A 17,299-nucleotide genomic window follows, 5' to 3' on the forward strand; every position below is an offset into this window, starting at 1 on the left:
ACCATACTTGTTCAATATGTATGCTGAGCAAATAATACGAGAAGCTGGGTTCTATGAAGGAAAATGTGGCGTCAAGATTGGAGGATCACTACAGGTTGGAACCAACTCAACAACACTTAGGTGGTGCAGTAGTTACATACTTGGCTGCCAGCAAAAAGGTGGGCAGTTACAGTCAGTTCCAACTCATAGCAACCCTGTATATGGTTTCCAAGGAGTGGCTGGTAAGCTTGAACTGCCAACCTTGTAGTTCAATTGACCTTGCAGTCCAGCGTATCAGCCCACAGTGCCACACCAAGACTTCATAAAGATTACTACCTTGGAAATCCATTGGAGCAATTCTACTCTGTCCTATAGGGTTGGCTATATACTTGGAAAATTGGCACTCTCCCCCTTAAGCCTTAAACCTTTTTAAAATGTAATTTATATTGCCATGTAGTTACAGTACCAGAATATAGGTTATTCTGCCTATACAGAGGCTTGTATAGGCAGAATAACCAGACAGTGAGGAGTTACAGTAGAAGAAAAGCAAAAACCTTAACTTCTAAAGTACTTATAGTTTCTCTGCTGATTTGTCAAGTAACCAAAGCTATTTTTATTCTTTTCTACCTCTAGGAAGGATTTGATTCACTGGATCCCTTTATTCCCATCCTGGTTTCCAACTACAACCCAAAAGAATTTGAAAGTTGTATTCAGTATTATTTGGAGAACAAATGGCTTCAACATGAGAAAGGTCAGGTTTGTTTTGGTTTTTGTTTCTGTCAAGGCTTTGTGCTCTCTGATAAGTTCCACTGATTCAGAACCTTGATCTCTTCTTCCCTCAGCAGCAGCCTGTAATTTGTATTTTTCACTTTATCCTGACATCTTTCTGGCTAATTAAATGGTATAGAAAGACATTGGGTTTAAGGTTTAATTTGACATCTCTCACTAAATTTTCTTCATCCTAAATAAAATGCTCATCATAAAGGAGGAGGCTAGACCAAGTGTAGTCACTGGACAGTTTCCAGAGGTTTCAGTTGTTGCCATTCTCTCATTGTTGCTATCATTTCATCATTCCGCAAACTTTGACTGAATGACTGGCTAGTGGGTGCTGGGTACCCACCAAAAATTTCATACTGTGTAGAGGGTACTCCAACACCAAACTAAATTCTTGCCACAGGTATTGGAAGATATGAAGAGCAAGGATTTTAAAAAATGGGGGCAGAAATTGTTGAATCTGACCAAATCATTCCAACTATTCGCTTTACCCTTGCACTCACCTCTGGAGATGAGCGATGATATAAAGAAAAAGCAAAGGCAGTCCAGTAACTAGGTATTAGAAGTTAAATAGGATTGGAGTAGGTTACTAAAAGACTTGTTAAGTTACGTCGAGTCAGTTCTGACCCATAGCAACCCTGTATAGGGTTTCCAAAGAGCGACTGGTGAGCTTTAACTGCCGACCTTGCAGTTCAGACGACTTTGCAGTCTGGCACTTTAACCTGCAGCGCCACACCAGGACTCCATTAAAAGTCTAGGAGGATATAAAAGAAGCTACAGTAGGTTCGGAGGCACAAGGAGAGATTTCCAAGATGGGTGGGTAGCTTTGACAAAGTCCTTTAGTCCAAAACATACTTTTGGGAAGAAAGGAGGAATGCTGTATTTAAGGAGTAGAGACATAAAGAGAAAAGTTATGCATAGAAAAAGATTATTTATTTATTTAAAGTATCTAAATGTGGGTCTCTTAGTTGTTGTTCAGTGCCGTCGAGTCAACTCCAACCCATAGCGACCCTATATAGTGTTTCCAAGGAGCAACTGGAGAGCTTAAACCACCAACCTTGCAGTTCAAACGGCTTTGCAATCTGGCACGTTAACCCACAGTGCCACACACGGACTTCGAGGTCTCTTGGTGGTGGTGGTTGTGATGGTTATATGCTATGGAGTTAGTTCGGACTCATTGCGACCCTGTACAGGGTTTCCGAGGCTATAAATCTTTATGGGAGTAGAAAGCCTCATCTTTCTCCCGCGGAACAGCTGATAGTTTCAAACTGCTATCCTTAAGGTTCGCAGCCCAATTCTAACCACAACTCTAGGAGGTCTCTTAGGAGATGCTAATTAATCCCATCTGAGTATAATCTGGATAATATAGCCTCTGGCTACCATATTTTCTGGGAAACACAAATGCAACAGGAGGAAATTACCACTTACCAATGTTTCACTCCATTTTAGCTCATACAGAAGAAGGAATAAAGGAACTGCTATTTCTGAGTAATGCAAATCCCGGGCAGCTGGAACGGCTCTGTGCCTACCTCTAGACCATGACCACAGCCAGCCTGGAACACCCAGTCAGAAGAGGAAGCCCCACAGTACATAAGACTTTCAATGGAATGTAAAGTAAAGGAGTTCCTTGTAAAGTGTCTATCCTGGAAATAAGACAGCCCTTGCTCCTGAAACTAATAACAGTTTACTAGATGTGGCTTTTACATTTAAGTTAATCATGGATCTTTCCTTAAGAGATAAAGTTAAATATCATTTGTAAAAAAAAAAAAAAAATTTGTTATGTTTATAATATGAAAAGAACCATAATGAATTTCTATTAACTTGGAGGTCTGAAGAGACTCAATTCTACAGAAATTTTCAGGAGTTATGTGTTCCAAACATTCAATTTGAGAGATCAAGGTGGAGAGAGCTTAACTTCTCCCTCCTAGACACTTCCTCATTCACTTCCTACTTATATTTTATTCTTTGATGATCCCAGAGATATTTACCGAAACTTTAAGAGAGTTTGTGGCAGCTTTGTCTGGTATAGCCCCTTTCTACCAGTTCTCAGAAAAGTAAGCACTGAAATGCTACCTGCTATATTGAATGTAATGAATTAACTTATATTTAATACATACAGAGTAGTACTAACTATGTGCTGTCGTTGGAAGAATTGAGAAGTAATCATTCAATAATTAAGAGTTTAATTCTCTCACTGTACCCACGTTGGAGTAATCTAAATAATCGGATCAAGCACTAGATCTGTCACTCTTTAGCTGTATGAGGGGACTTCAAAAAGTTCATGGGGAAAAATCCATTATCTTTTAATTCTGTTTTCCACAAACTTTTTGGAAACCCCCTTGTATGTCATTCTAAGAAGAACTCAACCTATTTCCTTCTCTATATAATGGTGATGTTAATGCCAACTTATAGGAATTTTGCATAATATATATAAAGTGCCCACATATAATATTGTTAATTGCCATCAAGTCAGTTTATGGGAACCCCGAGTACAAAGAACAAAATGGTGTCTGGTGATGCACTTTTTTCACAGTCATTGTTTTGTGGCCACTATATATTTTGAATGCTTTCCAACCCAGGTGACTCATCTTCTAGCACTATATCATAGGATTTTCATTGGCTAAATTTTGGAAGTGGATTGGAATTCCTCTGAAACCTGTCTACCATGGGTGACCTTACTTGTACTTGAATTACCAGTGTCATAGCATCCAGCATTACGGCAACACAAACCATCACAGTATGACAAACTTGACAAAAGGGTGGTGGTGGTGGTGGTGGTGGTGGTGGTGATTTGTGCTGTGGAGTTGGTTCCAACTCATAGCAACCCTATATAGGGTTTCTGAGGCTGTAAATCTTTACGGGACAGCCTCATCTTTCTCCCACAATATGGCTGGTAGTTTTGAACTGCTGACCTTGAGGTTAGCAGCCCAACTTGTAATCAGTATGCTACCAGAGCTCCTTTGAAGGGTGGTAGTAACACCTAAGTACACATAGTTGTTAAGTACCATCAAGTTGGTTTTAACGCATAGCAACCCTCTATAGGTTTTCATAGGAGCAGTGGGTGAGTTGGAATAGCTACTCAGTAAACAGTAGTTCAACTTAGATTTTTTAATGCTTCAGTTGAGAATTTCTGTAATGTAGACAGTCTGGAAATATATGTGTCAGCTTTCTTTCTTCAGATTCCCTTACTCCCTAAGCCACTTCACCTCCTCAAGGATTCCCTGTCAGAACATCTACTTCTGACCTAATTTACAATCACCCATTTTGGTGGCATTGTAATATGTCCGTTTACCTAGACTGACATTCTAGCATCAAGATACACAATAGCATTTCATAGACTGCTTAAACAGTTCCCACAATTGAAAAGGTTGAATCTATATAATAAATCCTTTTTTATGTGTATCTCTTAATGGTCCTGCTTTTATGATTGAACCATGATTGACAAACCTCTCAGTATAGATAGGGTCATCAAGCCTGTAGATTTTTCTTAATAGCTCAAATCTAATTCCTTCTTTCCATAATTACCACCACTGTAGTTCACACACCCCCATCACTTCTTTTTGTTACTGTAGCGCTAACTGTTCTTGCTTTCCTCTAGATCATCTTTAAAACAGCTACCTAAATGAGCTTCCTAAACCCAGCCTATCATGCTGTTCCTTTCAGTAACTCTGCCATACCTTTTTTAAAAAATGTGTCTTGTCATGTACATGTTACAAAATTCTAACCACACCACAAGATCAATATACAAAAATCAGTCATTCCTTTAAATTAATAAAGAGAACTCTGAAAAGGAAATCTGAAAAATAATAACATTTACAATAGCCATCCAAAAGAAGAAATGCATAGAAATATATCAAATATATTTCAAAATATATCAAGAGACCTTATACAAAGAAAACTACAGAATACTACTACAGGAAATCAAGATTGTTTCTGGTAAGAAGGCTGACTAGGCAGACACACTACAACAAAGATACAGGAGACCAAATAAAACAGATACAGATGAAAATCCTGGAACCCTGCACTTCATAAGAAAGGTTAGAGAAGTGGCCTGAATGCTTGCTGAGAGCAGATGCTGAGCTGAGACTATGAGTGAGGGAGACTGGTGAATAGCTGTCCAGACGTGGTGCAACCATCTTGAACCTTTGTGAGCAGCTTTAGTAAAATAAGATGGCCTGGCAGACTAGAGTCACACGGGTGACTGGAAAGGTGAGATTCCTTTTTTTGGCCTCATGCTCCCCTGGTGACCAGAGGTGTATGGCCAGCTCCCGCCCTCATTTACCTCCAGCACAGCCCCCGATCTCCCGGATTTCAGTGCCACATAGTTATTAGGAGCTACATCAGTGTGAGGTTGGGTCAGCTGATCCTCTTTGGTCTGCCATTTTGTTGCCTGGATTCAGGTGGGCTCAGTTTAGAACCTACAGAACCCACAGAGCCACCAGACCAGCATTTGACCAATTTTAGCGCCCAGCTTCCCTGTGGTCACAACAGACACTGAAACTAGTTACATTAAGGGCCTCTATGAACTACTTCCAGATTGAGTGCCCTGAACGTAGATGATACCAAGGAAGACAGGAACCTCTATTGTCACATCCCTTCTAAACCCGCAAGATCACTGGTTTGCAGGAGCCCCCCAAAGTTTTCTCCTCTCCAGGTCCATTAGCTTCATTGTTTTTGGTTTGTGTTTTTCCTTTTGTTGTTTCATTGTTTTAAACTAATCATTCTTTCTCCTCCTTCTTCTTTATGCCCTTGAATTTTATTTTTTCTATCTCTGATTTTCATTTTACCTTTTCTTCTATAATTTCCCCTTCCACACACCCCCACTGGGATCTTTCATTGTACACTCCTCCTCTTTTCATCTTCCCTCTCTCTAGTTTTTCTAAGAGTTGTTTTTATTTTTATTTCTTCCTTTTATTTTCTCTTCTGTAGCTCCCATTTTCCTGTTCCTCTTTTCTCTTTTTAGTTATTCTTTTTTCTGGTTGATCCCTATCTATTTTAAATTCTTTTTCTCCTATATTATTTTCATTTTTTGTTGCTTGCTTGTTTATTCTGTTTTGCTTCCTGGTGTGTGTTTGGTTAGGGGGAGAAGACGGGTTTTTCTCAACAGGAGATAGCAACCGTGTCCATAAGTCAATCCCAGCCACAACCAAACCCACTGCAACTCCACTAACTGGACAATAGCCAATATTAGCTCTTATGCCACATGATCAACGATAGACAGCGGCCAACATCAATCAAATCTACCCTACTCTGAGGTGCGCAAACGATGAATGGAGAATGGTGCACACACTTCCATTCTCTTACTACACCCACAGGAGACAGTTGGTGGGAGCTTAAAGAACAAATCAACGTAACAATCATCACTTGAAAACACCACAATCTCCCAGAGACAACAGGCAATTTTAGCTCACACAAACGAGAAAATGGCACAAATGACCAAAATACAGATCCAAAGAAAATCATTTTGGAGGAAAAAAGATAATGGAACTAACTGAAAAAGAATTCAAAAGTATGATATTTAAGTACTTACAAAGGATTGACAGAGAGATCAAGGAAAGCAAGAACACAGAAAACACTTAAAAGAATTCAGGAAAACGCTCATACCAAACAGACAAAATAAATGAAAATTTTGAAACAATACAACACCTACAATTAGAAACCCAGGAAATTAATACTAAGATTACAGAAATGGACAATATATTGAAAACAGATTTGAAGCAGTGGATCGCTCAATACTAGCTAGACAAACAATTAGAAAAAAAAAGAAAAAAATCCAAAGAAAGCCTAAGGGTTATGTGGGATACCATAAAGAGGAATAACTTATGGATTATTGGAATTCCAGAACAGAAAAAGACAATAAAATGCACAGAGAAAACTGTCAAAGAGTTGTTGGAAGAAAACTTTCCTAAAGTAATGAAAGATAAGCACACAAGAAGCTGAACAACCCCAAATATGATAGATCACAAAAGAAAATCACCAAAACATACCATAATCAAACCTTCTAAAACCAAAGACAAGGAAAGAACTCTGAGAACAGCCAAGAAAAACAAAAAGTTACCTACAAAGGAGAATTCATAAAACTAAGCTTCTCATCAGAAACCATACAGGGAAAAAGGTAACAGAATAACATACAGAACTCTGAAACAACAAAAAAATTGCCAACCAAGAATCATATACCTCGTAAAGCTGTCCCTCAAATATGATGGTGAAATTAGTACATTTCCTGATAAACAGTAATTAAAGGAACTTGTAATGGCCACACCAAGTTTACAAAAATGCTAAAGGGTGCTCTTTGGACTGAGAAATGAAGTATGAATCCAGGAAAATGTCAAAAATGAAATAGAACACATAATGATTGCTATCCTAGGCATCATTGAGCTGAAATGGACCAGTTTTGGCCATCTTGAATTAGTCATGGGCTTTACTATGCCAGGAATGATAAGTTCAAGAAGAATAACAAAGTATTCATCATCAAAAAGAACATTTATAATGCTCTCTACAATGCTCTCTATGAAGGTCAAGGTGCATTGAAGCCATAGACAAAGAACAAGGCACCAGAAATTGATGGAATACAAACTGAAATCTTTCAACAAACTGACAAGGCACTGGAGGCACTCATTCATCCATGCCAAAAATTTGGCAGACAAATACCTGGCCAACAGACTAGAAGAGATCCATTCCAAAGAGAAGTGATCCAGTGGAATGTAGAAGTCAATAGACAGTATCATTAATATCTCACACAAGTAAAATTTTGCTAAACATAATCCAAAAACAGGTACAAGCATACATTGACAGAGAATTGCCAGAGGTTTAAGCCAGATTCAGACAATGACATGCAATGAGGGATATCATTGCTAAAGCCAGATAGATTTTGGTTGAAAGCAGAATATCAGAAATGTTCACCTGTGCTTTATTGACTATGCCAAGACTTTCAACTGTGTGGATCATGACAAGCGATGGACAACATTGCAGAAAATAAGTATTTCAGAACACTTAATTGTGCTCATGAGGAACCTGTACATAGATAAGAGGCAGTTAGTTCTTCAAACAGAACACTAGAACATTGAAAGGTTTTAATTTAGGAAAAGTGTACGCCTGGGTTGTATTCTTCCACCATACTGATTCAGTCTGTATGCTGAGCAAATAATCCGAGAAACTGGATTAAATGAAGAAAAACATGGTATCAGGATTGGAAAAAAACTCATTAATAACCTCTGATATGCAGATGATACAATCTTGCTTATTGAAAGTTAAAAGGATTTAAAATACTTAACTGATGAAAATGAAAGACCACAGCCTCAGTTATGGGTTGCATCTCAATGTAAAGAAGACACACACATACAAAAAGACAAAAACCCTTACCACTGGACCAATAAATAACATCAAGACAAATGGAGAAAAGATTTAAATTGTCAAAGACTTCATTTTGTTCGATCATCCACCAACACTAATGGGAGCAGCAGTCAAGAGATCAAACGATGTACTGCATTAGGCAAATCTGCTGCACAAGACCTCTTTAAAGTGTTGAAGAGCAAAGATGTCAGCTTGAGAACTAAGGTGCACCTGACCCATGATATTTTCAATAACCTCATATGCATGTGAAAGTTGGACAGTGAATAAGGAAGATCATAGAATTGATGTGTTTGATTTATGGTATTGGAGGAGAACATTAAAAATACCATGGACTGTGAAAAGAACAAACCAATCTGTGTTGGAAAAAGTACAACCAGAGTGCTCCTTAGAAGCCAGGTGCCAGACTTCGCCTGTCATACTTTGGCCATATTGTCAGGAGGAACCAGTCACTGGAGAAAGATACTATATTTGGTAAAGTGGAGGGACAGAGAAAAAGAGGAGAAAAGAGACCCCCTCCCCAACTAGACAGATTGGCACAGTGGCAGCAGCAATGGGCTCAAACATAGAAGTTATTGTGAGGTTGGCACAGGACTAGGCAGTGTTTCATTCTGTTGTACATAGGGTTGCTATGAGCTGGTCTCGACTTCATGGCAACTAATAGCACAAGAATGTCATGGCTGTAACTGTGATTGCCTTGACAGGGCCAGACTAAATCATTTCGAGGGCCTACAGGCTGAATGGTCCCCACCCCTGCTTCACAGGGTCGCTATGAGTCAGAACTAACAAGACAGCACTTAACTATTTTTGTGGCACTGGAAATTATGTAGTGGAGCACAAGGTGGGTTTGAACTGAAAGGTCGGCAGTTCAAACCCACCAACCACTTCTAAGAAACCTTACACAGGGTTGCTATGAGTCAGAACCAACTCAACGACACTTAGCAGTGGTAATTACTAGAGGACTGGTGTTGTGCTATAGGATAAGCACGAGACTGCTAACCACAGAGTGGACGATTAAAACCCACCAGCCACTCTTCAGAAATCCTATACAGGGTTGCTGTGAGTCAAAACCCACTAGATGATGCGTAACACCACTGGTAATTAGGATAAAATAGCTGATCTGTAACAACAGTGTTAACATTGATTTACAAATGATTTGTGTTGTTGAGCGTTAATGCACTGGACTTACAAGGTTGGTTTGAACCTCAAGGGCAGTGGGTCAAGCTTACCATGCTCCTCGGAAAACCCTATACAGGGTCACTATGAGTTGGAACTGACTTGAAAGCACTTAACAACAACACATAGGTAGATAAGATGTGTGGGAGGATGTAAGCGAACACATCTACCTGCAGAGATGGGTTTGGTTATGGCTATTTCTACATATGTAATTGTAGCAGATGCGTGCATATTAATATACACAGCAGGACGAAGTTCCTAGGATCAAAAGTAAAGGATCCTAGACTTGCAGGACATCTACGTCAATTGGCACATGGTTTATAAAGGTAATGTTCTGCACACTATTTGGGTAAGTAGGAGAAGTATGCAGGGTCTTCCAAATGACAAGGAAGCCAAGGAGATTTCAAGATAAAACAGACTAAAAACAATGAAAAAATTAATAAATTGCAGAGAAAATTAATATACCTTCACATCTAAGTAAAAAAGAGGACAATCAGAAAGATGTAGTAAACACTGTTGTTTTTGTTAAATGCTATCCAGTCTGTTTCCACTCATAGTGACCCTGCATAGGATTTCCTAGGAGCAGCTGGTGAGCTTGAGCCACCGACCTTGTAATTCAAACCAACCTTGCAGTCTAGCACATTAACCCGCAGCGCCACACCAAGTCTCATAGTAAACGTTGTTGTTGTTAAGTGTCGTTGAGTCAGTTCCGACCCACAGTGACTCTGTATAAGGTTTCCAAGGAGCAGCTGGTGAGTTAGAGCCACCGACCTTGTAATTCAAACCAACCTTGCAGTCTAGCACATTAACCCGCAGCGCCACACCAAGTCTCCTAGTAAACGTTGTTAAGTGTTGTTGAGTCGGTTCCAACCCACAGTGACCCTGTATAAGGTTTCCAAGGAGCAGCTGATGAGTTTGAACCACTGACCTTGAAGTTCAAACGACTTTGCAATCTGACGCATTAGCCCACAGCACCACAACAGGACTCCTGGTAAACATTAACACAACAGAAATGAAAAGAAAACCCATAAACAAAATAAACTCAATGCAGAAAATTAGGTGGAACAAAGACATCAGCAGAGCCACAAAAAAAACACAGCAAAATGACAGCAATCAATTCATACCTACCAATAATTACACTGAATGTAAATGGATTAAATATACCAGTCAAGAGACAGAGCAGAATGGATAAGAAAACAAGATGCTTCAATATGCTGTCTACAAGAAACATATCAAAAAGATGGAAACAACCTAAATACCTATCAACAGAAGATTGGTTAAACAAACTCTGGTACATAATATACAAGGGAATACAACCTAACTTTGAAGAATAGCAATGAATCTGTGAAACCCCTCACAACATGGATGAACCTGGAGGACATACTGAGTGAAATTAGTTAATCACAAAAGGATGAATATTGTATGAGACCAATGTTGTAAAATGTTAAAATGTTTTCTTGATAAAAGAATATACTATGGTTTTGGGAAAAGTCTTTGTCATTAAGTGCCTTCAAGTCACTTCTGACTAAGGGATCCTGTATAGGGTTTCCAAGGAGCGTCTGATGAGTTTGAACCGCTGACCTTGCAGTTCGAACTGACCTTGCAGTCCAGTGCTAGATGGTAGACACATGTTAACATGGGTGACAGGGCAGCCAATATATAGAATAAGAGGGAGGTTAGTGGAGGAAAGATTAAAGTAGTGGGAGACACAGAGAGGAATGCAATAGTTAAAGTAAATACAGGTAAATACTGTTGGTACATGGAGGGGACTATAATCATGGTAATGAAGCAAAGTATATGATTTGTTGAACATAAAACCGATGATCTGCTCTCTCTCTCTCTCTATATATATATATACCTTCACTCAATTTACAATAAAAAGTTTTTTTAAAGGCCTGGGGGAGGGAAGCTTTTGAGTGGCCACCTATGGTACAACTATGGTCTCTTTCTATTAGGTGCAAAGGAGAGTGAGGGGAACTAAAGACCCAAGGGGGCAATTAGTCAAAAGGGCTAATGAATCACTTGAACCACAGCCTACAGGAGAACTAGATGATGCCAGCTAACACTAATGACCCTTTTGACTGGGATCAGAGGGTCTCGGACAAACCTCAAATTCACCAAAGGAGTGGTCTGGCAGAAGCTGGAGGAATTCCTGAGACTATGGCCCTAAGACAGAAACCCTTCTGACCTGGTACTGACGTCGTTCCTGTAGAACACGTTTCAACCAAACAACTGTTAGGTGCCTTTGAGTCATTCCAACTCATAGCAAACCTGTATAGGGTTTCCAAGGAGCAGCTGGTGAGCTTGAATCACAGACCTTGTGGTTCAAACAGACCTTGGCAGTCCAGTGCATTAACCCTCAGTGCCAAACAATAGGTTCATTAAAAAAACAAAAAAAATAAACCAAAGAACTTTTTCTTCAGAATAGTCAGTCATAGATCAAAAGGACAGTTGCCCAAAAACAAAGATGAGAAGAAAGGGGTAGAAAATTTGGATAAAAGGAAACCGAGAACTCGGAGGTAATGGAGACTGCTGACACATCTGAGAAATGCAGCCAATATCAGGGTGTACTTTGTGTAACAATCGGATGAGAAGCATATACTTTATAAACTTTCACCTAAAGCACAATAAAATATTAAAACAGAACTTGTGTACTAAAAATGACAATGCTGAGGGAAAGTGAAGTTAACAATTAAACGAAAAGACAACTTTAGAAAACAGCTTTGTATTAGTTACCAAGTTTGAATACCCAATCTTAAAACCAAACAATCCCACTCCTCCACATAAATATTTACGTGCTTAAGAATGCTAATTGTAGACCTAATAACCCAAAATTGGGAAAGAATCCCAACGTCTATCAGCAAAACAATCTGTGGTATGTATTCACCCTAATGCAATGAAAATAGGTAAATACAAGAACAGGGATGAATTTCATAAACCATAATGGGGCTATTATTCAGTGAGAGCAAAATTAATATACTATTAATTACTTTTAAAAACAAAAAAAAGGCAGTCCACAGGCTATAAGCCAGGTAGTAGGTGGTTGTGTGCCACCGAGACGATTCCGGCTCATAGTGACACTTTACAGGTTTCTGAGACAATATGGGACCAGAAAACCTCATCTTTCTGCCACGGAACGACTGGTAGATTGGAACTACTGACCTTGAGGTAGCATCCCAGATAATAATCCACTACACTACCAGGACATGAGTCAGGATAGCTGTGATTAGTGAGAAAGAAAACTCACAAATCACTTCTGGGTAACTTCTACCTTTCTGACAAGATTTTACTTTTGTTTCGAACTCTTAGCCAACAAAGTTATAATGACAAAGAAGAATGGCATCTTGTTGGAAAAAAACAAAAAGAAATACAGAGTAGGAGCCCCTTCTGAGAACCTCAGGAAGCGGCCCTGAAGCTACGCCAAGGGAATTGATGACCTATCCAGCTTACCGCTTCGGAGCTTAGGCACACACGACTTCCGGCGTGGGCCCTGTGGCCCCGCCCCTACCGCCAACGATCGGGAAGCGGGACTAGTCCACTCCAAGAAGAGGGGAGAGAACGATGGGCGGTGTCTCTTGAACTCAACAAATCGTTTGTCCTTTGGGAAAGGATGTGCTTCTGGACCAATAGGGCGTAGCGACTGGGGCCCCACCCACAAGCTTATCAAACCAATCGGCAAGGAGCATCCAGTGCAGGCAAGGGCGGTGTGGCCGCGCCGAGCCGAGCGGTATGGCGGGCGGGGCTCGAGAGGTACTTACGCTTCAGTTGGGGCATTTTGCCGGTTTCGTGGGAGCGCACTGGTGGAACCAGCAGGTAAGGTTTTCCAGGGGCTGCCCCAGCGGAGCTTTTCGGGGTCTCCAGCTCTGAATTCCAGCTTTTTTCCTGAATCCAGTCCTCCCTCTGTGTCTCCCCAGGATGCTGCTCTGGGCCGCACGAATGACGCCAAGGAACTGCCAGGAGAGCTGTGCCCCGACGTCCTATACCGGACGGGCCAGACCTTGCACGGCCAGGACACCTACACACCACGACTCATCCTCATGGATCTGAAGGGTGAGGCGGAAGCGGGGGTTAGCAGACGCTTAGTTTTTCCATTTCGCGTGTCTCCAGTATCCGTTCACTTCAAGCTCCTCCGACCGTACTAGCCTTAAGGGCCAGAGATGAGGAGCCAAGGGGAGCTAAGCAGTGTGCAAGCACCCGGGGGACACAGGAAGGGGCACGTGTATTTCGCCTGAGAGCAGGCTTCTTGCACCGAGCATCTCAGCGATGCTGAACTGCAGCCCTCCAGTAGGAACGCTGGGTGGAGGTTTTGTCTTGAGCCCTAATGCTAATGACTGAACAGGGAATGGACATATGGGATCTAGATTCTCCTAGACAAGACTTTCCCCCCCTAATTCATGCATATCTAATGAAGTTTCTTGGAAGGGTCAAATGCTGGAGGGATGATGACAGCAGGTTGTCAAGAACAACGGAAGAGGAATGGGGGCGTGACTCCCAGGACATTGACCTGTGTTATGTCTGTACAGGTAGTCTGAGTTCCTTAAAACAAGAAGGTGGACTCTACAGAGACAAGCTAGATGCTGCAATAGCATGGTGGGTTTTTGCTTGGTATGGTGAAGGATGGGGAAGGTGTGTGCCCAGGAAGCTGGAGAGTTCAGGAAAGTTGTCCTGATGATCAACCTCTCATCTCTCTCAGGCAGGGGAAGCTCACCACACACAAAGAGGAACTCTGTCCTAAGAATCCTTATCTCCAGGACCTGCTGAGTGCAGAGGTGAGGACCCCTGTCCTGACTTTTCAACCCAGTGCTCCAACCAGCATTAAATTGTCCCTACCAGGACAGAGGGGATGGGGAAAGGAATTTGAGCACCTTAAATGCCTTAGAATAGTATTTGAGGAGAAAGTATTAGATGCTGTGTTTATGTAAACAGAAAGGAAGCTGTGGAATCTGACCAAGAAACCCCAAATGCATGTAACTTATGCAGATTTTTCTCACCCTTTTCCAGGGAGTGCTGAATAGTGATGATATCTGGAGGGTTAAGTCTATTCCCAATGGCAAAGGTGAGAATTCTCCAAATAGCACCAGATGGGGAACTAGTTAGGACAGGAGCATGGAGAAAGATACAGTAACTCTGCTTTTGTCTTCAGGTGCCCTACCATTCACCACTTGTAAAATGCTCACATCACCCACCCCCACAGAGGGCAGCATCAGAGTTTGGTCAGATTTCCTCCGTGTCCCTCTCCATCCCCGAAGCATCTGTATGATTCACAAGTACAACCATGATGGGTACGTGGGCCCCAGAGTCTGTGTGGCAGAAAAAGTTGTGTCCTCACCAATGCAAGATGAGACTCTGGAGGTCATCCTCACTGCATCCTCCAAAACAAAGATCTAGGAGTGAGGGCGGGGTTGCCATCTCCCATCTCTCAGAGCTGGGTCATGTTTACATGTGGCAGGGAGACAGGTCGACTAGAGGCTTTTGGCCAAGGGGAGAGTATCCTGAAGGAGCCTGGGTACCTGGAAGAGCTGGAGGACAGATTGCACTTCTACGTGGAGGAGTGTGACTACCTTCAGGTAACTGTGTGCCAGGGTGGACTCCAAGATGGAAACCCTTCTCCTGTTCTCTGCTGTCCTCCATCTTTGCCCTCTTTCTCCAGGGTTTCCAGATCCTCTGTGACCTGCATGATGGCTTCTCTGGGGTAGGTGCTAAGACCACAGAGTTGCTACAGGATGAGTACTCAGGGCGAGGCATAATAGCCTGGGGCCTGCTCCCTGCTCCATACAGTCTTGGGGTGAGTACAACTTGGAAAAAAGCCATCAGGGTGGACAGGGAGAAATGAGAGAATGACAGTCTCACACATTAGTTGCTATTTTCTCCCCAGGAGCCCCAGAAGAATATCTACCGGCTGTTAAACACAGCTTTTGGCCTGGTGCACTTGGCTGCTCACAGCTCACTTGTCTGCCCCTTATCCTTGGGTGGGAGCCTAGGACTGCGGCCTGAGCCACCTGTCACCTTTCCACACCTGCATTATGATGTAAGGCTCTCTTTTGACTGTAGCGGGCCACAAAGCACCACTTCATCCTCCTCCAGTCAGCCTGTATGTGTTACTATACTGTCTGGGCCTTAAAGCCGGGCTGAACTTAGCACCAAACCTCTGCTGTTACTGTTCTTCCTCCACATTGACTTTTTCAGGCCTGAAAGGCCAAGTACTCCTCTCGGTGCCCCTTTACAGGCCACCATGCCCTTTCACTGCAGTGCTGTCCTAGCTACCGCCCTGGATACACTCACTGTCCCTTATCGCCTACGCTCCTCACCAGTGTCCATGGTCCATCTGGCTGATATGCTGAGTTTCTCTGGAAAAAAGGTATGGAGGTTTGAGAGGGCGAGGGGCAGAGCTGAGAAAAAGCTGTGTGACCTGATCTCATCCTTGCTTTTAGATGGTGACAGCAGGCGCCACCATTCCTTTCCCTTCAAGCCAGTCCCTTCCTGATACCCTCATGCAGCTTGGTGGAGCCACCCCATGGACCCCACTGTCTGCATGTGGGAACCCATCTGGGACACGCTGTTTTGCCCAGTCTGTGGTGCTGAGGGGCATAGAGGGTGCACGCCACACCAGGTGAGGACTGCAGGTCTTTGTGGGCCTTGTCTAATTTCTGGTTTTTGCTCCGGAGGCCCTCTCTGCTTTGTATAACAGCACTGCTTCTCACGTCTTCCCATACTCTACTAGGTAGGGGGAAGGTAGTGTGGGGAATGGGAAGCATCTGAGTATCCTGATTCAGCTGATGGTTTGGGACAAGAATTAGTCTCGTATTGCTGCTGGCACAGTTTAAAGGTTGTTTTGGCTTTGTTGTAACAGTCAGCTCACCCCAGGGACAGCTCTGCCCTCCCCACTCCATGCCTGTGCCACTGGGGAAGAAGTCTTGGCCCAGTATTTACAGCAGCAGCAGCCCAGCGCTGTGAGGTCAGTATAATGCTTGCTTCCGCCCCAGACTCCCTTGACTTTCTGCTCAGTTTTGATCTGCTTGCCCCCACAGTTCTTCTCATCTGCTGCTGACTCCTTGCAAAGTGGTTCCTCCTTATCCATACCTCTTCTCCTCAAGCCTCAGCCAGCAGGGTTTGGTTCTGGATGGTTCTCCTACTGATGCAGGTAGGCTGTTGTTGTGAAGTGTCACTGAGTCAGTTCTGACCCATACTGACCCTGTATAGAGTTTCCAAGGAGCAGCTGGTGAGCTTGAACCGCCAACCTTACAGTTCAGATGGCTTTGCAGTCTGGCACATTAACCCACAGCGCATACCAGTAGGCAGTGCAAAAAAAACCAGTCCCAGAACAGAAGAGAGTTAACTGTCTCCCTACCTCATTATCAGTGCTTAAAAACGCCCAGGGACACATGATTTTATTGGCCCCTACGGCTCCTGAGAGAAGTATTCTTTCTTTCTCTGGCGCACTGGTGTACCAAGGACCTGGACTAGAGACATGGAGCCCGAAACTCCTGTTTGTGCCGAGACCCAGCATGGAGTAACAGCCCACTCACAGGTCTCACTTCTCTCCACAGCAGTAGAGAGCATCCCAGTATTTGGGGCCCTGTGCTCGTCTTCATCTTTGCACCAGACCCTGGGAGGCTTGGCTAAAGAGCTCAGCAGACTGGACTTGCGGCGCTGGGCCAGCTTCATGGCTGCTGGAGTGGAACAGGATGATCTCGAGGAGGTGCTGCAGGAGCTGTACAGCCTGGCCCAGTGCTACCAGGACAGCGAAGGCCTCATGGACTAAAGTTCCTAAAGTGAGGGAAAGCTAGCTTCCAATAAAAACTGCTGGATGCAGCTTAGTGTCATGGGGAAGAGGAGCTCAGGGTCTCAGACTGGCTACACCAAATGTGTTTACTACACTTAGAAATACATGATTAGATCACAGAACAATAAATAACGTACCACCTGACCAAAAAAAAAAAAAAAGCAAAAGGAGAGAAAGAGCAGAACCCCCTTCTTCTGCAATGCTATTTACAATGTAGATTTTCAGGTCTTCACAAAA

The 17,299-nt window shown here is 42.6% G+C and overlaps 2 protein-coding genes across 4 annotated transcripts in view; both read left to right on the forward strand.

Moving 5' to 3' along the window:
* The window catches only part of DAP3 (death associated protein 3), a 30,013-nt gene extending 27,725 nt beyond the window's left edge, over positions 1 to 2,288 (forward strand). Inside the window, exons 11-12 of the mRNA XM_006861560.1 lie at positions 613 to 730; positions 2,203 to 2,288. Coding sequence (XP_006861622.1) covers positions 613 to 730; positions 2,203 to 2,288 — 204 coding nt within the window. The remainder of the gene's footprint in view (positions 1 to 612; positions 731 to 2,202) is intronic.
* A 10,720-nt stretch (positions 2,289 to 13,008) lies between these two features.
* MSTO1 (misato 1, mitochondrial distribution and morphology regulator) lies at positions 13,009 to 17,041 on the forward strand. 3 transcript variants are annotated; one of them, XM_006861561.1, is made up of 14 exons: positions 13,009 to 13,092; positions 13,194 to 13,329; positions 13,803 to 13,869; positions 13,973 to 14,048; positions 14,281 to 14,335; positions 14,423 to 14,561; positions 14,729 to 14,846; positions 14,930 to 15,064; positions 15,155 to 15,307; positions 15,506 to 15,637; positions 15,711 to 15,889; positions 16,130 to 16,234; positions 16,308 to 16,420; positions 16,827 to 17,041. In XM_006861561.1, the coding sequence occupies exons 1-14, from the start codon at positions 13,009 to 13,011 to the stop codon at positions 17,039 to 17,041; spliced, it is 1,707 nt and encodes a 568-aa protein (XP_006861623.1). The 3 variants fall into 3 exon arrangements, with proteins under 3 accessions (XP_006861623.1, XP_006861624.1, XP_006861625.1); XM_006861562.1 differs by having other exon boundaries at positions 16,830 to 17,041; XM_006861563.1 differs by having other exon boundaries at positions 16,308 to 16,387; positions 16,830 to 17,041.
* Positions 17,042 to 17,299: the final 258 nt, after the last annotated feature.

The sequence above is a fragment of the Chrysochloris asiatica genome, unplaced genomic scaffold (genome assembly GCF_000296735.1).
Source record: "Chrysochloris asiatica unplaced genomic scaffold, ChrAsi1.0 scaffold00042, whole genome shotgun sequence".
Classification (NCBI taxonomy): Eukaryota; Metazoa; Chordata; class Mammalia; order Afrosoricida; family Chrysochloridae; genus Chrysochloris; species Chrysochloris asiatica.

Bases quoted from the DNA above. Each gene is read 5' to 3' on its own strand.
- MSTO1 (XM_006861561.1), top strand. From the start codon at position 13,009: ATGGCGGGCGGGGCTCGAGAGGTACTTACGCTTCAGTTGGGGCATTTT. The intron at 15,638-15,710 runs GTATGGAGGTTT...CCTTGCTTTTAG, and splicing joins TGAGTTTCTCTGGAAAAAAG to ATGGTGACAGCAGGCGCCAC. The intron at 16,421-16,826 runs GTAGGCTGTTGT...TTCTCTCCACAG, and splicing joins TGGTTCTCCTACTGATGCAG to CAGTAGAGAGCATCCCAGTA.